This window comes from Meleagris gallopavo, chromosome 6, assembly GCF_000146605.3.
Source record: "Meleagris gallopavo isolate NT-WF06-2002-E0010 breed Aviagen turkey brand Nicholas breeding stock chromosome 6, Turkey_5.1, whole genome shotgun sequence".
In the NCBI taxonomy this organism is placed as follows: domain Eukaryota; kingdom Metazoa; phylum Chordata; class Aves; order Galliformes; family Phasianidae; genus Meleagris; species Meleagris gallopavo.
In genome coordinates this window covers 45,034,055-45,049,329 of record NC_015016.2, presented here as the reverse complement: position 1 = coordinate 45,049,329, position 15,275 = coordinate 45,034,055, and the positions used below count along the sequence as shown (strand labels likewise).

The 15,275-nt window shown below is 39.3% G+C and overlaps 1 protein-coding gene across 3 annotated transcripts in view; it reads right to left on the bottom strand.

Annotated features, from left to right (window-relative positions):
• Window positions 1–15,275, bottom strand: part of ELMO1 (engulfment and cell motility 1) — a 291,509-nt gene that overhangs the window by 199,691 nt on the left and 76,543 nt on the right. For all 3 annotated transcript variants that reach the window (XM_010713028.3, XM_019616661.2, XM_010713029.3), the window contains one exon: window positions 11,244–11,413. In XM_010713028.3, the coding sequence (XP_010711330.1) occupies window positions 11,244–11,413 (170 nt within the window). The remainder of the gene's footprint in view (window positions 1–11,243; window positions 11,414–15,275) is intronic.

The following is a 15,275-nucleotide window of genomic DNA, read 5'->3' as shown; positions in this document are numbered from 1 at the left end:
GTTCTGGTACCTGCTAAAGGAAGCTACGTTCAAAATTAATTTTAAATATTTGTTCAGAATGTTTCTGCTAATAAGAAAGCAAAAGAATACAATAAAACATTAAACACTTCTCTAAAATAGCTTTTAAATTATTAAGTTGTATTTATTCAGCAGTTCAAAACCACCTGCATTACCTCCACGACACTTGGCTACCGTGTAGTAGTCTTATTCCAACAGTGTGTCAACTCACTCCTTTTAATTCACAGATTGAGGGACGTAGAATCATAGAAAGGCCTGAGTTGAAAAGGACATGCCGAGATCTGAAGTGCTGGATCAACCCACTTGGAAAAGGCAACGATCCATACAAAAATATAACTTATTGTTTCGGATATGAGGATGTTCACCTGCACTGCCAGCCTTCAGCATATTGCAGTCACTTCCCTAGTAGCTTCAAAACAATTTGTAGCAAGGCTTAATGTACCTCAATTAAAAGGCTTTTTTATTTAGACATTTCCTGGTTTTTCTGATACAGTGTTATGCAAAATCGGTGAACAAGAAGCTAATATATTACTGTATTTGGGAAACTGGAGGCCACACAGGAAGGGAGAAAAAGTGCATTTGATTCATAGACTCAGAATATCCGAAGTTGGAAGGGACTCACAAGGACCACCAAGTCCAACTGCTGGCTCCACACAGCACCACCCCCATTTCCAACCCCTACGTCTGAAAGCATTGTCCAAATGCACCTTGAACTCCAGTACTCGGGGCTGTGCCCACTGCCCTGGGCAGCCTGTTCCCACTGCCTTCTGCTGCAGACCCTGTCCCTCACCCCCAGCTGCCCTCCCCTGACACAGCTCCATGCCGTTCCCTCAGCCCTGTCGCTGTCACACAGAGCAGAGCTCAGCGCTGCCCCTCCGCTCCCTGTGAGGAGCTGCAGCCGCCATCGGGCCTCCCCTCAGCTCCTCTGCTCTGGGCTGAGCAAACCAAGCAACTCAGCCATTCCTCGTACTCCTTTCACTCCAGACCCTTCCCTATCTTCGCAGCCCTTTTTGGATGATCTCCAACAGCTCTACGTCCTTATATTGGGATGCCTAAAGCTGCACAGGAGCGTAGAGCAGGAAAATTCCTTCCCTCAGTCAGCTCTAATCCACTAATCACAGTTTGCAAGTCAACCTCCTGCTATTAACTGGCTTCAGAACTGCTGAAAATGCTACTAAACAAACTGAAGTAAAGAGATAATCAATGGTAAAAACAGCATCCAACACAAGTAACTAACTTCTAAAACATCAGTTAAACCAATTAAAATAAATCAGTCTCATACTTTGCCTATTTCTTTGTTTCTCAAATCTGTTTCACAGGTTTCTTTCAGGCATTTAAATACAGCTTCCAGGCAGACCAGTGCCCCAGAGGGGATCAAAGATCCCTGCTTCCTCCCTGTCACCTTCTTCCCAGGTCTTCCCCTTCGCGTTTGCCATTCGGTCCACAACTGTTCAAAGACTTCAGTCTCTGCAACTGTTGATTCCATTTGCTTTCCCAGAACTTGAACAGATTATTTTCTTTTCGTACAGCAACTCCTCCTACCTTGTATTTTCCATTCTCTTTGAGCATAAGCAATGCTGTGCTTTCTATCTAGGCTGTACATATGGATGTAGCATCTTTTCAGGAAGAAGAGCCCTCAGGGAGGGCAGCTTTGTGGATGGAGAAAACAAAAACACAGTATCACAGGTACAGCAGCTTGGAATCAGTCATTGCTAGCTGTGAGCTCAAGTAACAATGGCAGTGGTTACCATGTGTTCCAGCACTGAGTGGGCTATTCTAGCTCAAATTAGAAAAATGACACGATTTTGTTACTGGATTTCTTTTTTCTTTTTTTTTTCTTCTGCCCCAGATATCTGTGTAGCTAGTACTAATGACAGCAAACAAGAAACATGAGAATCATACATTTGTAAGAAGGAGAGAAAGTTCCCCCTCAATATGCTTTAGTAACATAATAGCTCTAAGTATTACATGTAATAAGAGAGCCCAAATTGAGCAGAATGTCCTTGCTGTGCTTTTGCCAAGGGATTGCTTCCTTGCTGCAGGAGACTATGCAAAACCATAACAAGAACAACATCCCAAATGTGTTTTGTCAGCTCCCAAGTATGCATGCATCCAAGCAACCTCATGCAGCACATGCCAACAAAATTTCATTGCATCCTTCTAAGATAAGTGGCAAGTAAATTCAAAATTGGTTCTGTGTCTTTCTGACATCAAAGAGAAAAAAGAGTTGTGTTTGTATACTGGTAGAACTTCAAAAGGCAGGCACAATTTTGCTGGAGATTGTTCACAACAGGCTATAATCAGGTACATTTTCTCCATGACTAAATTCAGGGATTAAAGAATAAATATCTTAATCCTAGAACAAAAACATTTAGACATTGTCTTTCTTAGCATTTGCAGAATCCTTCCCCACCTTGAGCGAACTGGCAATTAGTTAACTTGAGGTGAAAAGATATACAATATGAAAGGAAAATACGGAGAAAATTTAATTATATAGGTCTTTCCTGATGAAGCAACATGAAGTACATTTTGACTTGAGAGGAAAAATAATCATATTATAGCGAACAATTTCTACCAATCTCTGTTCCTTGTGCATGTGACAGGAGCAGCAATCAAAAACATCAAATGCTGCAGTAATATTGTGCATGGTTACAGATGCACTTATTTCACCACAGAACTAGTGGAGGTCATTATCTAAAGGAGTGCATGCTATTTTCATCCCATCATTAAACTAAAGGCCTACAATAGAAGAACTTTTAATAAAAGGAACTCTGCTCATGGTTACCCATAGACCACACTTGAAGCTAACGCTCAAGTGGCAATCAAGCCAACTCTTCCAGCAAGGCAATCTAGAAAGGAACAAGTACAAGTACCATGAGATTTCTTCTTCCTGTATATACACAACTGCTACTCCTCCCAGTAGCAACCAGCCAGTTCTGCAAAATACTTCCTGGGTAACTTATCATAGGCATGGTCAATAATGCTTAAAATCTTGGTGATCTAGAAAAAGACTGTAATGAACTTGATGCCTATAAGTTTTTTAGAAGCTGTCTCTCAATTGCACTTGCACAGATGTGAATAAAACCATAGACAAACATTATGAGGTTAAATTAACTAGCATTCGTGAAGTGGTGAAAGCCATAAAAGCAGACAGCAATTTTAATACAGGGAGAAGTAACAAAACAAATGCCAACATAATGCAAAATAAACATTAACGACAAATTACTGGATTAGACATTTTGCTACAGTAATACCTTCCCTGTTTGGCCTCAGAGGAACTTTGTGATACATTTCTGGCTGAATCCCAAGGAGCTGCAGTTCCCTTTGGACCTCCCCAAGCCATATAGATCTTACTCACAACTGCACTGCGGGTTACATTTTGTCAAAAATGGCTTCCAGCTGAGACCAGCTTAGCAAGAACCTGTCTGGATCAACTTCTACCTGTTCATGTGCAAAAAAAAAACCCACTGTACAATGACCAAAGATATCCTAAATCTGGGGTAACGCACACTGTACAATAAAGGCTGGTCTGCACTGGGAGAAACTGCTAAAGATTTTGTAGTCAGTACACACTCACTGGAGTTAGCTGCAACCAAGCATCTGAACCTGCACTGTTTAAATACATGCAAAGAGGGAGAACAATACCACTGAGGATAAAAGTTTTCCATGCAGTTCTGTTCCTTGTGAGGACCATTACTAGCAAAGGTAGAAATGCATGAGATCTTCCTCCTGGACAGAACAAAAACTGAGTGGATAATGGACGAAGGATCTGTTAACAACATTAAATCCGTATTTGGTTACTGCTTTTCAGGCAAACAAGCCCCTGTCCTGGGTAAGAGGCAGTATTTAAGAACCACAAGAAGACAAATACAAAGGAGTTCATTTGTGGATTCTGTCTGCATTAGGTGTGGCTATCACATAAACAAAGTCTGGGAATTGCTGTGGCTGGGGGTTAATGTATTATTTGGATGAAGCCTGCAAAATAAGTGTGAAGGAGTGCAGCAGCACTCCCACTTCTCACAGCCACCAACTCGAGACAAAAACATTCTGGAAAAGTTGCAGAAGCAGAGATTTTAAGCTTCCCTCCTATTTTTTGCTGATTCCTAAAAAAACAAAACAAACAACAAAAAAAAAACCACAAAAAACACTTTCATATGGAATTTAAATAAGATGAATTGATGTGTTTTGTCTGCCCCTTGATACTCTGAAGAATATTTGGAAACATAAATCCACTGCAGAATCTCTCTTTTTAATCACATTTCACAAAAGTGGTTGCCAAACCAAAACCAGCATTACTGATTCCTCTCTTCTCCCTTGTTTCTGTCAACAAGGTGATGAAATCAACACTTATCTGGGGACATTTAAATGCTAATATTTTTAAGCTCAAGTCAAGTAAGAAAAGGAATCCTGGAGTAAAGCCATGTAGGATGGGGGGAATGCAGGAATGCTGCAACAGTTCTCCTCATTTTCCTTCCAAAGGTGTGATGGTTCATTCTCCCATCATTAATATCTCCACAATGGAATAACAGCTTAACCTGATTTTTATATACTGCTCACAGACAATGGTCACACACTCCCGACATTACAGAAGCGCTAAGAAATGAAGATTGCAAAGTCCCTGTTGGATGGGAATCCACGTTGGCAGCAATGTCAGATTAAGTAATCTGTGCTTCCAGGTGAAGATTCACAGCAATGACTGTGCCTAACAGCCCAGTGCTGTCAAAACCAAAAATTATTTTCCTCCTTCCATTGGCTGGCTTATTTTCCAATGGATTAGCAAACTGAATTGGCACACTAAGGAGTCAGATGAGCATTGGAGCTGACCAAGTGTTGAGATGATCAAAAGAGGGAGCAGGGACTATGCAGTGAGCAGCAGGGAAGGGTAGAAAAGGACTATTTCATTTAGCAAAGACCGACTAGCTTAGCATTGTGCATGTCTTCTGAAAATCATTTTCCACTTTGACAGTTGCGCTTGTGTAACTATTTTCTGGGGCAACATGATGAGCTCAGTAAGGGAGCTAAACTGGGTCAAGGGAAATTCTATTAAAAGTAGACCTTATTGTTACTCTTAATAATCCAGACCAGTTTTCCAGTCTTGCAATAAATAGTATTGGCATGACTTTCCAGACAAAGCAGGATAGGAACAAGTGGCTGCAAGCAAAGGCAGCTTAAGTGTTTTGACAGCAGTACTGAAATACTCATCAGACTGGGATGGAAAAACGTATTAGCAGGTATGTGAGCAATTGTCCCAAAAAGTGTGTTAAAGTCGGAATAACTCCAACCTGCATTCCATTTTCCAGTAGACTGGTATACAGCATTATCTCTCTAAGACAAGCCAAGAGCTAGCATATCACTGAACAATACGATTTGTCCTTTAAGGTATGCATAATTGCCATCTTGATGATGTCCAGTTGTAGGGCAGCCAACTCCACAACCGCATGTGTCCATTTAATAGATGACCCATTTTAGCTGAGAAGTAAATAACCCATATAAATGCACATTTACTGAAAAGTTTACCTGAATCTGATGTAGTTTCAATAGCGTGATGACAAAAACCAACGCTATTTGAAGCAAGTGTTTCCCCTCTGATCTGTGCACTAAGCAGCTGCATCTCCCTTAAAATTAAAACCAGACAATGTGGAACCATGTCTGAGCAGCATCAATCAGCACACTCCTATGACACTGCTGCGCTACAATACGGCTACTCAGTATAGCCACAACTATGAAGCAGATCCCTGAAGAACTTCCTTCCCAAAAGCAACAGAAATTATTCTGGTTACTGTCAAGACAGCCAGGCTTCGCATAGCCTCAGCTAGGCTCAGCTTTTTGGCAAAACTGCCCATGATTTCAGCCAAACGACAAGTGACTGAGACAGCAACACTGCCAAAAAAAAAAAAAAAAAAAAGCACTGAAAATTCTGCTTAGGCCTTCCTGCTTTTCTTCCTAGTCAGGAGATGATGATGAGTATTATTATTACTAATACTGGTAGTGACAAAAATACATTCAGATTCCTCTCATTACATCAGTCTTCCAATATTTATGGTTATATTATATTTTCCTTATCTTATTTTATAAGGAATCAGTGGGTTCTTTTTGGCCTTTTAAGGAAGGCTGACTCTGTTCCAGTTACACACCTCACCTGATCCATCAAGGAAAGAAACACATCTTTACTAGTCTGTAACATCAGAAAGACTATACAGCTGTAATTTTCCAAAAATATCAATTCTGGACTAGACTGTGGAATCTCTCTGAGTGACCTACATTATCTCAGATGGGGTAGCAAAGAGAAATGATCATTTCTTCCAGTTTGGTTCCTGAATGTATTTTTCATCAGTCAGTACAGTATTTAGGAGCCCCTAACATTGCTTTCCTTCTCCCTCCTTTTAGTGCATTGCACTCTGTGGAGGGGAGGAGAAGAAATATAGCTTCTACTCTTCCCTTTTACACTACCTATACATCCAACCATACAGCATATTCAGCTTCCCTCAAACAGGCAGGAACTGGGTTTCAAGTGAAAACTAGTGCTAGGAATGTTATGGAAAGCTATCTGTGAAGAAGTCTCTTCTAAGGAAAATAACTGTTTGTATACATACCCCTTTTGTGATAAGGATGCATCAAGTCTAGGAAATAAATTCAACATCATGGATAATTATAAAAAGAAATCAGCAGTTAGTTGTTCTTCATGATTTAATTTGTATTGCAGTCTCTCCTATAACTTAGAGGTTACATGAGCCACAAAAATAAATCTAAACCAAACTTTTTTTTTATTGCCTAATGAGACTCACAACTCGGGAAACAAGAATGAGCCTGAAGGCAAAACAAAAATGAGCCACCTCAACCAGCAAGATTAAGATGGATGTGGACAGTTTCTGAGACATGCTGCTTCTCTGATAACATAAATATATCCACATTGACAAGATGCTCTGTCAAATTCCCATGAGCCCCACACATCCTACAATCTGCTCACCACCAATCCCTATGGCTTTGTCCCAGCACACGCTATGCCTACAGTTCCTTTGCTCTAAGCAGAAGACACTCAAGGAGACCTAACCCAAATTATCGTAGCTACATATAGCATTGATAACAGTTTTGATACACAATAAATAGATATATAAGCAAAATAATTATTAAAAAAAAATCTACAAAAACCTCTCTCAGTTTGTTAATTTTTTAATTTCATTATCAACAAATGTATTTTTTTAATACGTTCTAGCTTCCTTCAGTATTCAGGGATATAACATAAGGAACATCACCAGCAAAATACTAAAAACTCAAGACTTTCATTCCCTTGCTCTGGCCACTATACTTTTATAGGCATCAGCTTCACTGAAATAATTAGTAAGTAGCACAATAAATAAAGCCGACTACAAATACAGCATAGGCCTCTTGTTGAAAGTTATAGCTGGAGTCTTGATTTCCAGTGGCTGCCCTCTAAAATTTAATTACAGGCTCAAATTATAACTTAAGAGCTGCCCCTAACATGAGCTCCACATGCAAAGCAAACCTCGGAGCAACCTTACACTGAGCATGATCGTACTTCTAATGAGCACTGTTTGCCCCTTTGGGGAAAATAGAGAATAAAGCTTGAATTAACCAAATTCATCATTTTCTAGCACAGCTGCACCACACCATGAACAGAGGCCTCACTCAACCTGGGCTCTTCCAACACAGGGCTCTCCTCAGCTGCATAAACTCACAAGCAGCCAGGACAGCACGCAAGAGAGGCTGCACGCAGAACAGCATCAGACTCATCCTCTGCAATCCCTCAGAGACTTTATGCCAATTGCTGGGCTCTAATACCAGAGCAGACGAGGAAGAAAGAGGAAAACAAACAAACAAACCAACAAACCAACCCATACATCTTTTCTGCATTTATTCATGTCTTTTTCCTTCCTGGTAGCTGCAAGTCTCAAAAGAGCAGAAATCCATGCAAAACCAAAGGGAATATTTCTCAAGTTTACAAGCTGTAGTGGCTTTGTGAAATATCCAGACAACAGAATCAATTCAAGGTAGGCAGAAGGGCTGCTCTGGAGAACAAGGGTTAGCACAGAAGAGGGCCTGGAGCTGCACCAGCTGGACTACACATAGCAGCATCAAACTGTCAGGGTTCCTCAGCTACATGGTTGAGTCATAGTCTCATTCAGTCAAGGCTGACTGAACAGTAACTCAGTGGTGGGTAAGATATCTGCACAGTAATGATATACACGGTTATAAAATACACTGCCTTCTGAAACAGCCAAAGAAGTTTCTGTCTTTTCCTCAAACTCCTGTCTGCTCCTTCTTCCTCCACTACTGCCCCCACTGCATTATGTTAACATCATCATTTGGGTAAGCCAGCCTATGGCCAGCTAAAAATACCATTAGAGAAAAGAAAGTGGCAAGTACTGGGATGGGGAAGGGAAGGTAAGGAAAGAGAGCTTTTTGGTCTGCAGCATTTCCACAATCTGGTCAGCAGCGTAGCCCAGAAGGCCCAGCATACGACCTAATGGTGTGAAGCCTTCAGCCAGGCCATCCAGTTTGGCCAGCATCTTGAGGGACATCTTAACAGTACTGTAACAGGGCCAAGCAAAGGCAGGACTAGAGAACATACGAGGACATTATACTAATTCCATTTGCTTTTCCTTGTTAGCCTAGAGCATTCAAGACTGCTGTTTGCTCAACCCTCTTCTCCATGTATTTCTCTTCCTTACATCCCACACATAATTTGTTTGCTCACAGGTCATTTTGACAAGATTTTTTGTTGTAATAATCAAAGTTTAAAAAAAAAAAAGAAGCTGTATTAAGGATTCTTCTGTGGAAGTACTTTCTCTATCACCTTAATGTGCTAAAACATCAAAAGTCCAATGAATGACTGACTCTAAAGTAGCAGGTCAGGATCAATAGCTTGAAGTCAAACCAGAAAGGGAAGCAGCAGTACCACAGCAGGTTTAAGTTACCGAATCTCTTGATATCAGGATTTGCTGCTTTCATTAAACCTCAAGTTCTGTTAAACATGTTTATCAGACAGTGATGCAAAACACAGAAGTGTAATGGAATGTACAGTGTAGCACGGATGCTACACTTTTGTGGTATCCCTTCACAGATGGAGACTTGGTTAAAGACAGAAGCATGGACCACTCAGAATCTGCAGAATATCTAGGTTGGTAAGCATGAAAATGCCTGCAGTCAGTACTGACTGCTCACACCAACACATGAAGATGCTGGAAATATTTTACTGTCTGCATCTTTGTTCATTGCCTAAACTAGACAGCATTTCTCCACGCAGGCAGAAACGCTGAAAAATAGATTAGACAACCAGATTGATCAGTGCCTCTTTGGTGATACATTAACCAGTTAAAAGGAAGAATCTGAAATTCCTCCAAATGAAAGTCACTTCTAAAAAACAGCAATAGTAATGCAACGGACTAGTGCAGCCTACCAGCCTCCTATGTACTCGAAAACATGTGCCCTCAGCAGGAATTGTTACTAGACAAGTTGCTGCGTACTTCTTTCAATATCAGTGCTGGTTAAAGTAGTTTTTCCTCCATAAAAATGTTATTTTTAATCCAGAACAGTATGGTGCAGCTTGGCCTAGCTCTCAACTACAAAACAGTAATACAGATACACCCAAAGGGTAAGGAGGGCTTTAGCCTTGATGGAGCTAAAAGAAATGTTAAAAAATTTTAAAAAGAATGTTTTTTGTTTCAGTACAAAGTATAATGCTGTAATCTAAACACCTTCAGCAGTGGAGCAAATAAGCCATTTAACTAAATCTATGACAAAACGAACTACAGATACAGTGATTTTTAAATTGCTTGTGATCTTTACAGGTATTTCTGCACATGCCGTTCCATATGATTTTGTATTAGTTCATTGGGAAGTGGTGGACCTAAGTTTGTACTTTTACTAACTTAAGTCTATCTTTAGTTTTAATTTAATTTGGTCCTTAAACAAAGTATATGAACATAAGATGACTTGACAAATGTATAGGAAATAAAGGCTTCTAGATACTAAATTAACATAGTATGTCCCACAGACCACACAATTGCAAAAAATAAGACCATAAACCCAAGACACTAAAGATGAAAGCAGGACATACTGTAACTCCAGTGTAGCATTGGAGTTAAGCAGTGAGGATTCAAAGTCCAATGGATCTCTGTAAACGTAACAGGCAGTGATAGCAAAAGTATGCTCTTACATTTTCCAAAATAGCAAACTAGCTTGCAGATATTTTTTTGGGGGGTAGGGACAAATTTCCAGTACATCTTGCTGAGATCATAACAGATGATTATATTTCAAAGCCCATTCACTACTTTTTGCTTTACTCCCTATATTATTCACTTTCTCAAGCCTGAGGAAACACAAGCACATTTGAAAAGATTTAGACTGATTGCAGCAACTGGCTTCTGATGTCTAGTCCACAAGACTGAATACCCTCAATGAATCAGAAGGCTATTTTCAGAGTATTTACTTTCTCTTAGCAGAGTGTGAGGGAATTATTGATTTCTTCACTTGTAACAGAAGTTCACACTGCAATGCACTAAAAACTCTCACTTGAATTCAAAAGTCCACTTGAAGAATTAACTGTTAAAACATAATTTAATAGTGCAACAATTCATCTGATCCATTTCTGATAGTAGCATCCACATTAAGACAACAGAAAGTCATCTGGTTCAACCACAGTTCAAAGTTTCACCAGTGGTGAAAATTGGTAAGATGTTTCGGTAAAGCATAAAGACAATATTCTCAGATGTCAGCTCTCAATTTCAATAAGTCATTATTGTTTAACAAACCTTAGCCAGAATTAAAGTAATAAAAATAGAAATAAGATGCTAACACTAAGTTTTGCTGTTACAGACTCTACAGTGTTCCGAGAAACATTGAATTTAAAACACAATCTTCACACATCACTTAAATATCACCATTTAAAGACACTGTCAATTATATATATAAATTTCAAAGGGAAGAAAGTAGGACCACATCCTTACTCAGTATTTTACAGCATAGTAGGTACTTGTGACTTTGCTCATACCCTTCTCCCACCAGCCCACTGTTAAGGAAAATTAGAAGTACATAATACATTCTCACTGAAAATGAATATACTCTCCTAGCAGCAGAGAGCTATATAGATCTTTCCTTTTAAGCGATCTTAAAAGTTCTATGTAAAAATACTTCAGGCAATCAAAACAAGAGAGAGCCAACCCACATTTCATAGAAAAATACTACAATTCAAATGGAATACTTACTCTGTGCCACTTTCAACCATTTGTGTTAGGAGAGAAATGCCATCTAGGTTTATAAATTCTTGGGCAAATGTAACATCCCGTGAGTAGTTGGCTAAGTCTTTCAGAGCTTCTAACTTCGCATCCATACTAGAAGACTGGATCCTCTCATGGAGCTGCTGTGCATTTTGAGCCTGAAAGAGAAATAAAACATATAAAATAAAATAACTTTTGTTACAGTGGCAATAATAAATAAAATGTTAGCAGAAACAGGAATGATGACCATTAATGATATATAGCACTTGCAAGTAGCTCAAATGCATATTATTTTTACAAAGTCTTATTACTCATTTATTACTCCACCATTATAATTATTTGGGTTGTTACAAAATGATAAGTTGAACAATGGATAGATATCCCACCATGCCAGGCAAAACTCAAGCATTATGGAAGACAAGCTTCAAGCCTTTGGCTTGAAGAGCTTGTGTGTCATATTAATAGAAGTGGAAATAAAATAAATTAGATCAGACAATATTAGTATACCAATGGCAGCATTTTTTTTCCTATGAATGCTTAACACTGCTTTATGTACTTCTTGTGACCTTTACTAACAAAGACCACATACTGTCCTAATCAGGTTATATCAACAGAGCCCAGCATCAAGTCTTGCTCCTTCCTCCTCCTTTCTCTCCCATTTGTCCAGCACCCATTTTAAACCCTGAATTCCCTCTACAAGGAGCATAGGAATCATTAATTCTCACATACTATGATGCTACCATTCACACATCTTTGTTTAATATCTACTACTACTATTAATTCAATATCTACTGCTACTTTGTCCATTAACTCTTTCAATACAGTAGGAGGAGACAAAAAAATCCAAACTGAAAACTGATGATGTGAAAGCTAAAGGCATATTTAAATGAAGAGTATTAAATTGCCTTCCTGCTGAGCTGTACAGATACTTTACGTCTCCCATTTTCAATTTGATGTTTTCAGTTACCTGAACACAGCATCCAAAAGTGTCATTTAATTGCTAGTCTAGCCAATACATCTAGCCAATTCTCCACATTATATGCAGACACTTGTAAAACTGCTTTCCAAAACTCATTTCTTATCTGCACTGAATGAAAGGTGAATGAGAAGCAATGAGTCATTAGAAAACCAGATTACTGGTAAATTCTGCTCAGAATTAATTTCTCTGAGTTTATTATTTTTTCTAAGCAAGAGAAGAATCAAAATGGGAAAAAAAAAAAAAAGGACAGTGCTGACAGACAATTCATTTTCTGCTCAAGGAATTTATATACCCTCCAAGAAGATAATCAAGAGATGATCATCTCTGCGGATCAACATCCTCAGATACTAGACATTTAAACAGAACACAAAAAAAACCAAAACAGTGGTGTTGTTATAGATGAAAACTCCTACCAAAATAATCTTAGCTGCTTTAAAATATTAATAAATTAAATGTCCCAATAGTCTTCCAGATCAGAAAGTTTTATTATTTCCCATTGTTTACACATAAAAATTAATGTATTGTCTACAGGTTTTGGGAAGAACTATCTTCTAGTTAAGATAACTGTGGTTTTTAGCATCTTCAGCTAAGGGAAACAGAATATCTTTAGTCCTGAGCTATTCTATTCCTTAAGCATTAGGTGGTACAGCCACAGCAGTTCCATTACCTATAACAAGGCAGAATTCTGTCATCCAAACGGTCTCTTGGCCACCTAAGTTAGATACTCTCATCAATTGGTTTGAGCTGCAGTAGAGGAATGATGGCCTTCTCTTTGTAATGGCAGTGGCTGTCTGAATGGTAATCACACATAAGCAGGTGATAGGCTAAATCACTTGCCAAAACTTACAGAAAAAATAAAAATTCCACTAATTTCCAGCTTCACAAAGTACTTCCTCCAAATCTTCCTTAGAGTAGGTAAAGAAGTATTGATAAAGCACTATTGGAGAAGCATCTACAAGATTTCAGGGCAAGCGCTGTTACTGCAAGAAGTGGTGTTCAACTGCCAGCTCATACCTCACCAGAAAAAAAAGAAGCCTTTATTAAGCTATTTATTCTCAGGACTCCCCAGAATAACTGGAAGATGTCCTTTTTCTCAGAATACACCGCCTGAATTCCCCTCTACCTCAGAAATGAAGTACTTTGGAAAGTCCTCAATATTGCCCTAGGAGCTTCACTCCTCTGACTTTGAAAAAGATTGCTTAAATTATTCAACTCATTAAGGTCGGTGCACATCTTCCACCATCTGTTCTGGGAGAGTAGCACCCCTAATCCCTCACTACCTGCCTACTGAAGGCTACAGTCTTCCCAGCTCTCTATGGGAAGGTCTTCTGAAGGCTTGTGGACCTCATGAAAATAAAACAAATTGAAAAAAATGAACAAAACACCAGGTTCACTGTGACTAAGCAGCATTCAACCAGCAAACTGGAGGGGCTGAAACTTGGGCAGCAGAGCTGTGACCCAGATAAGTGCGTATGGTGACCTCATGTACAGCACAGAGAGTATATGTGAACAGTGCCAGGAGGAATCATTGCTGTAATTGCTGCATAAACAGCCCTCATCTTCATACACATTAACAACAGCTTATTAATTGCCAAATTCCCCCTTCCCCTTCCACTTGTGGGGAAAATCCTGCTTCAACCAAAGCCACCTGAGGAACTGCTGCTGCCAGTTTTAGAATAAAACGAATAAATGCACACGAATAAACTCCCATCTGGGAAAAAAGTTAACTTTCTCTCTCACCAAAACTGAGAATATCAGTATAGGAATGCAAGTTAACAGCTCACCTTCACTGCCAAACCGCAGCAGGACCAGCCTTTCAACAGAGATGTGTCAGCCCTGGGTTCTGTGAAGCCAGTGAGAGTTTGCAATTCACAATGCTAAAACCAAAACATCATCTTAAATCTGAGACAGCCTCTGTGTCCTCCACAGAGCACAGACTATAATGCCATGTCTCTTTGTCACAAATCTGGTTGAGTCCTGCCTTAAGCACATAAAAGACAACTTACTAATGTCATAGTCTATATCAGACTATACCAGTGCTCAATGTTCCATCAGCAAAGTTTCTACACAGCTGTACCTGATGTATATTGAACAAGCTTTACATCCAACAAACCTTACTCCATCTAGCATTGGAAAAGAACAGGCAATGGCAGAGCAGATCTTGATTAAAGAGGTAAACAAGTATTTCTGTCAGCAAAAATACTAGCACATGTGTCTCAGTGAAAACACGGCCAAAAGAAGTGTTGGCTCTTGTCATTACAAATGCCCGATGGGTGAGAACATTACTTCAGTGAATAGCACACAATTCTCTCAAGTCACCTAGGCCTTGTTGCCATAGCATTCATACATGCTTATGGAATGTACAGTTCATTTATGAATGCATTACAAAATGAAATTCAGATGAAATATGCTTTAACTACTTACCAGGGAGATATTTCAATGATTTACAGCCCATCGGTGGATGGACAGGAGAGCGCAGCTCATTAAAGCAACCGCACAACTAGCTGCCACGTCTCTGCTCTTATTGAAATATCATTCAAGTAGGAACAATAAATAAATACATAAAATCTGCCCAACTGAGAACTATTATGAGAGAATTAACAGAAACGCATCTGTTCAAGTAAATGGAAGACAGCATTAACTGCTTTCCTATTTAGAAAGGCAGGAAGAGAAAAAACTTGTAGAATGCGTGCTGTTGAAGGCCAAGCATTTCAAAAGGTTATCATCCAGAGGAATAAGCTGCATGTCTAGTCTAAAACAACTTGCTCCAAGGACAGCCAGAAAGGTTGCCCTTCGAGAGAAGCAGTGCTTAAAAGGAACAGCTTGATGAGATTGACAGATTAAAAAGAAAACTAATGACCTAAATCCAAGATGTGGCTTGCTTAGAGACTCAAATAGTCACTTGGAAGTTAAGAATCCCAAGATCATCCTAACAAAGGATTCTGTTGAACAAATTATCACTTCTTTGGCACTGAAGATTTTGTGCATCAAACTTTGAAAGCATATGCACACAGAATATAAAATACAACAAGCCAAGGCAG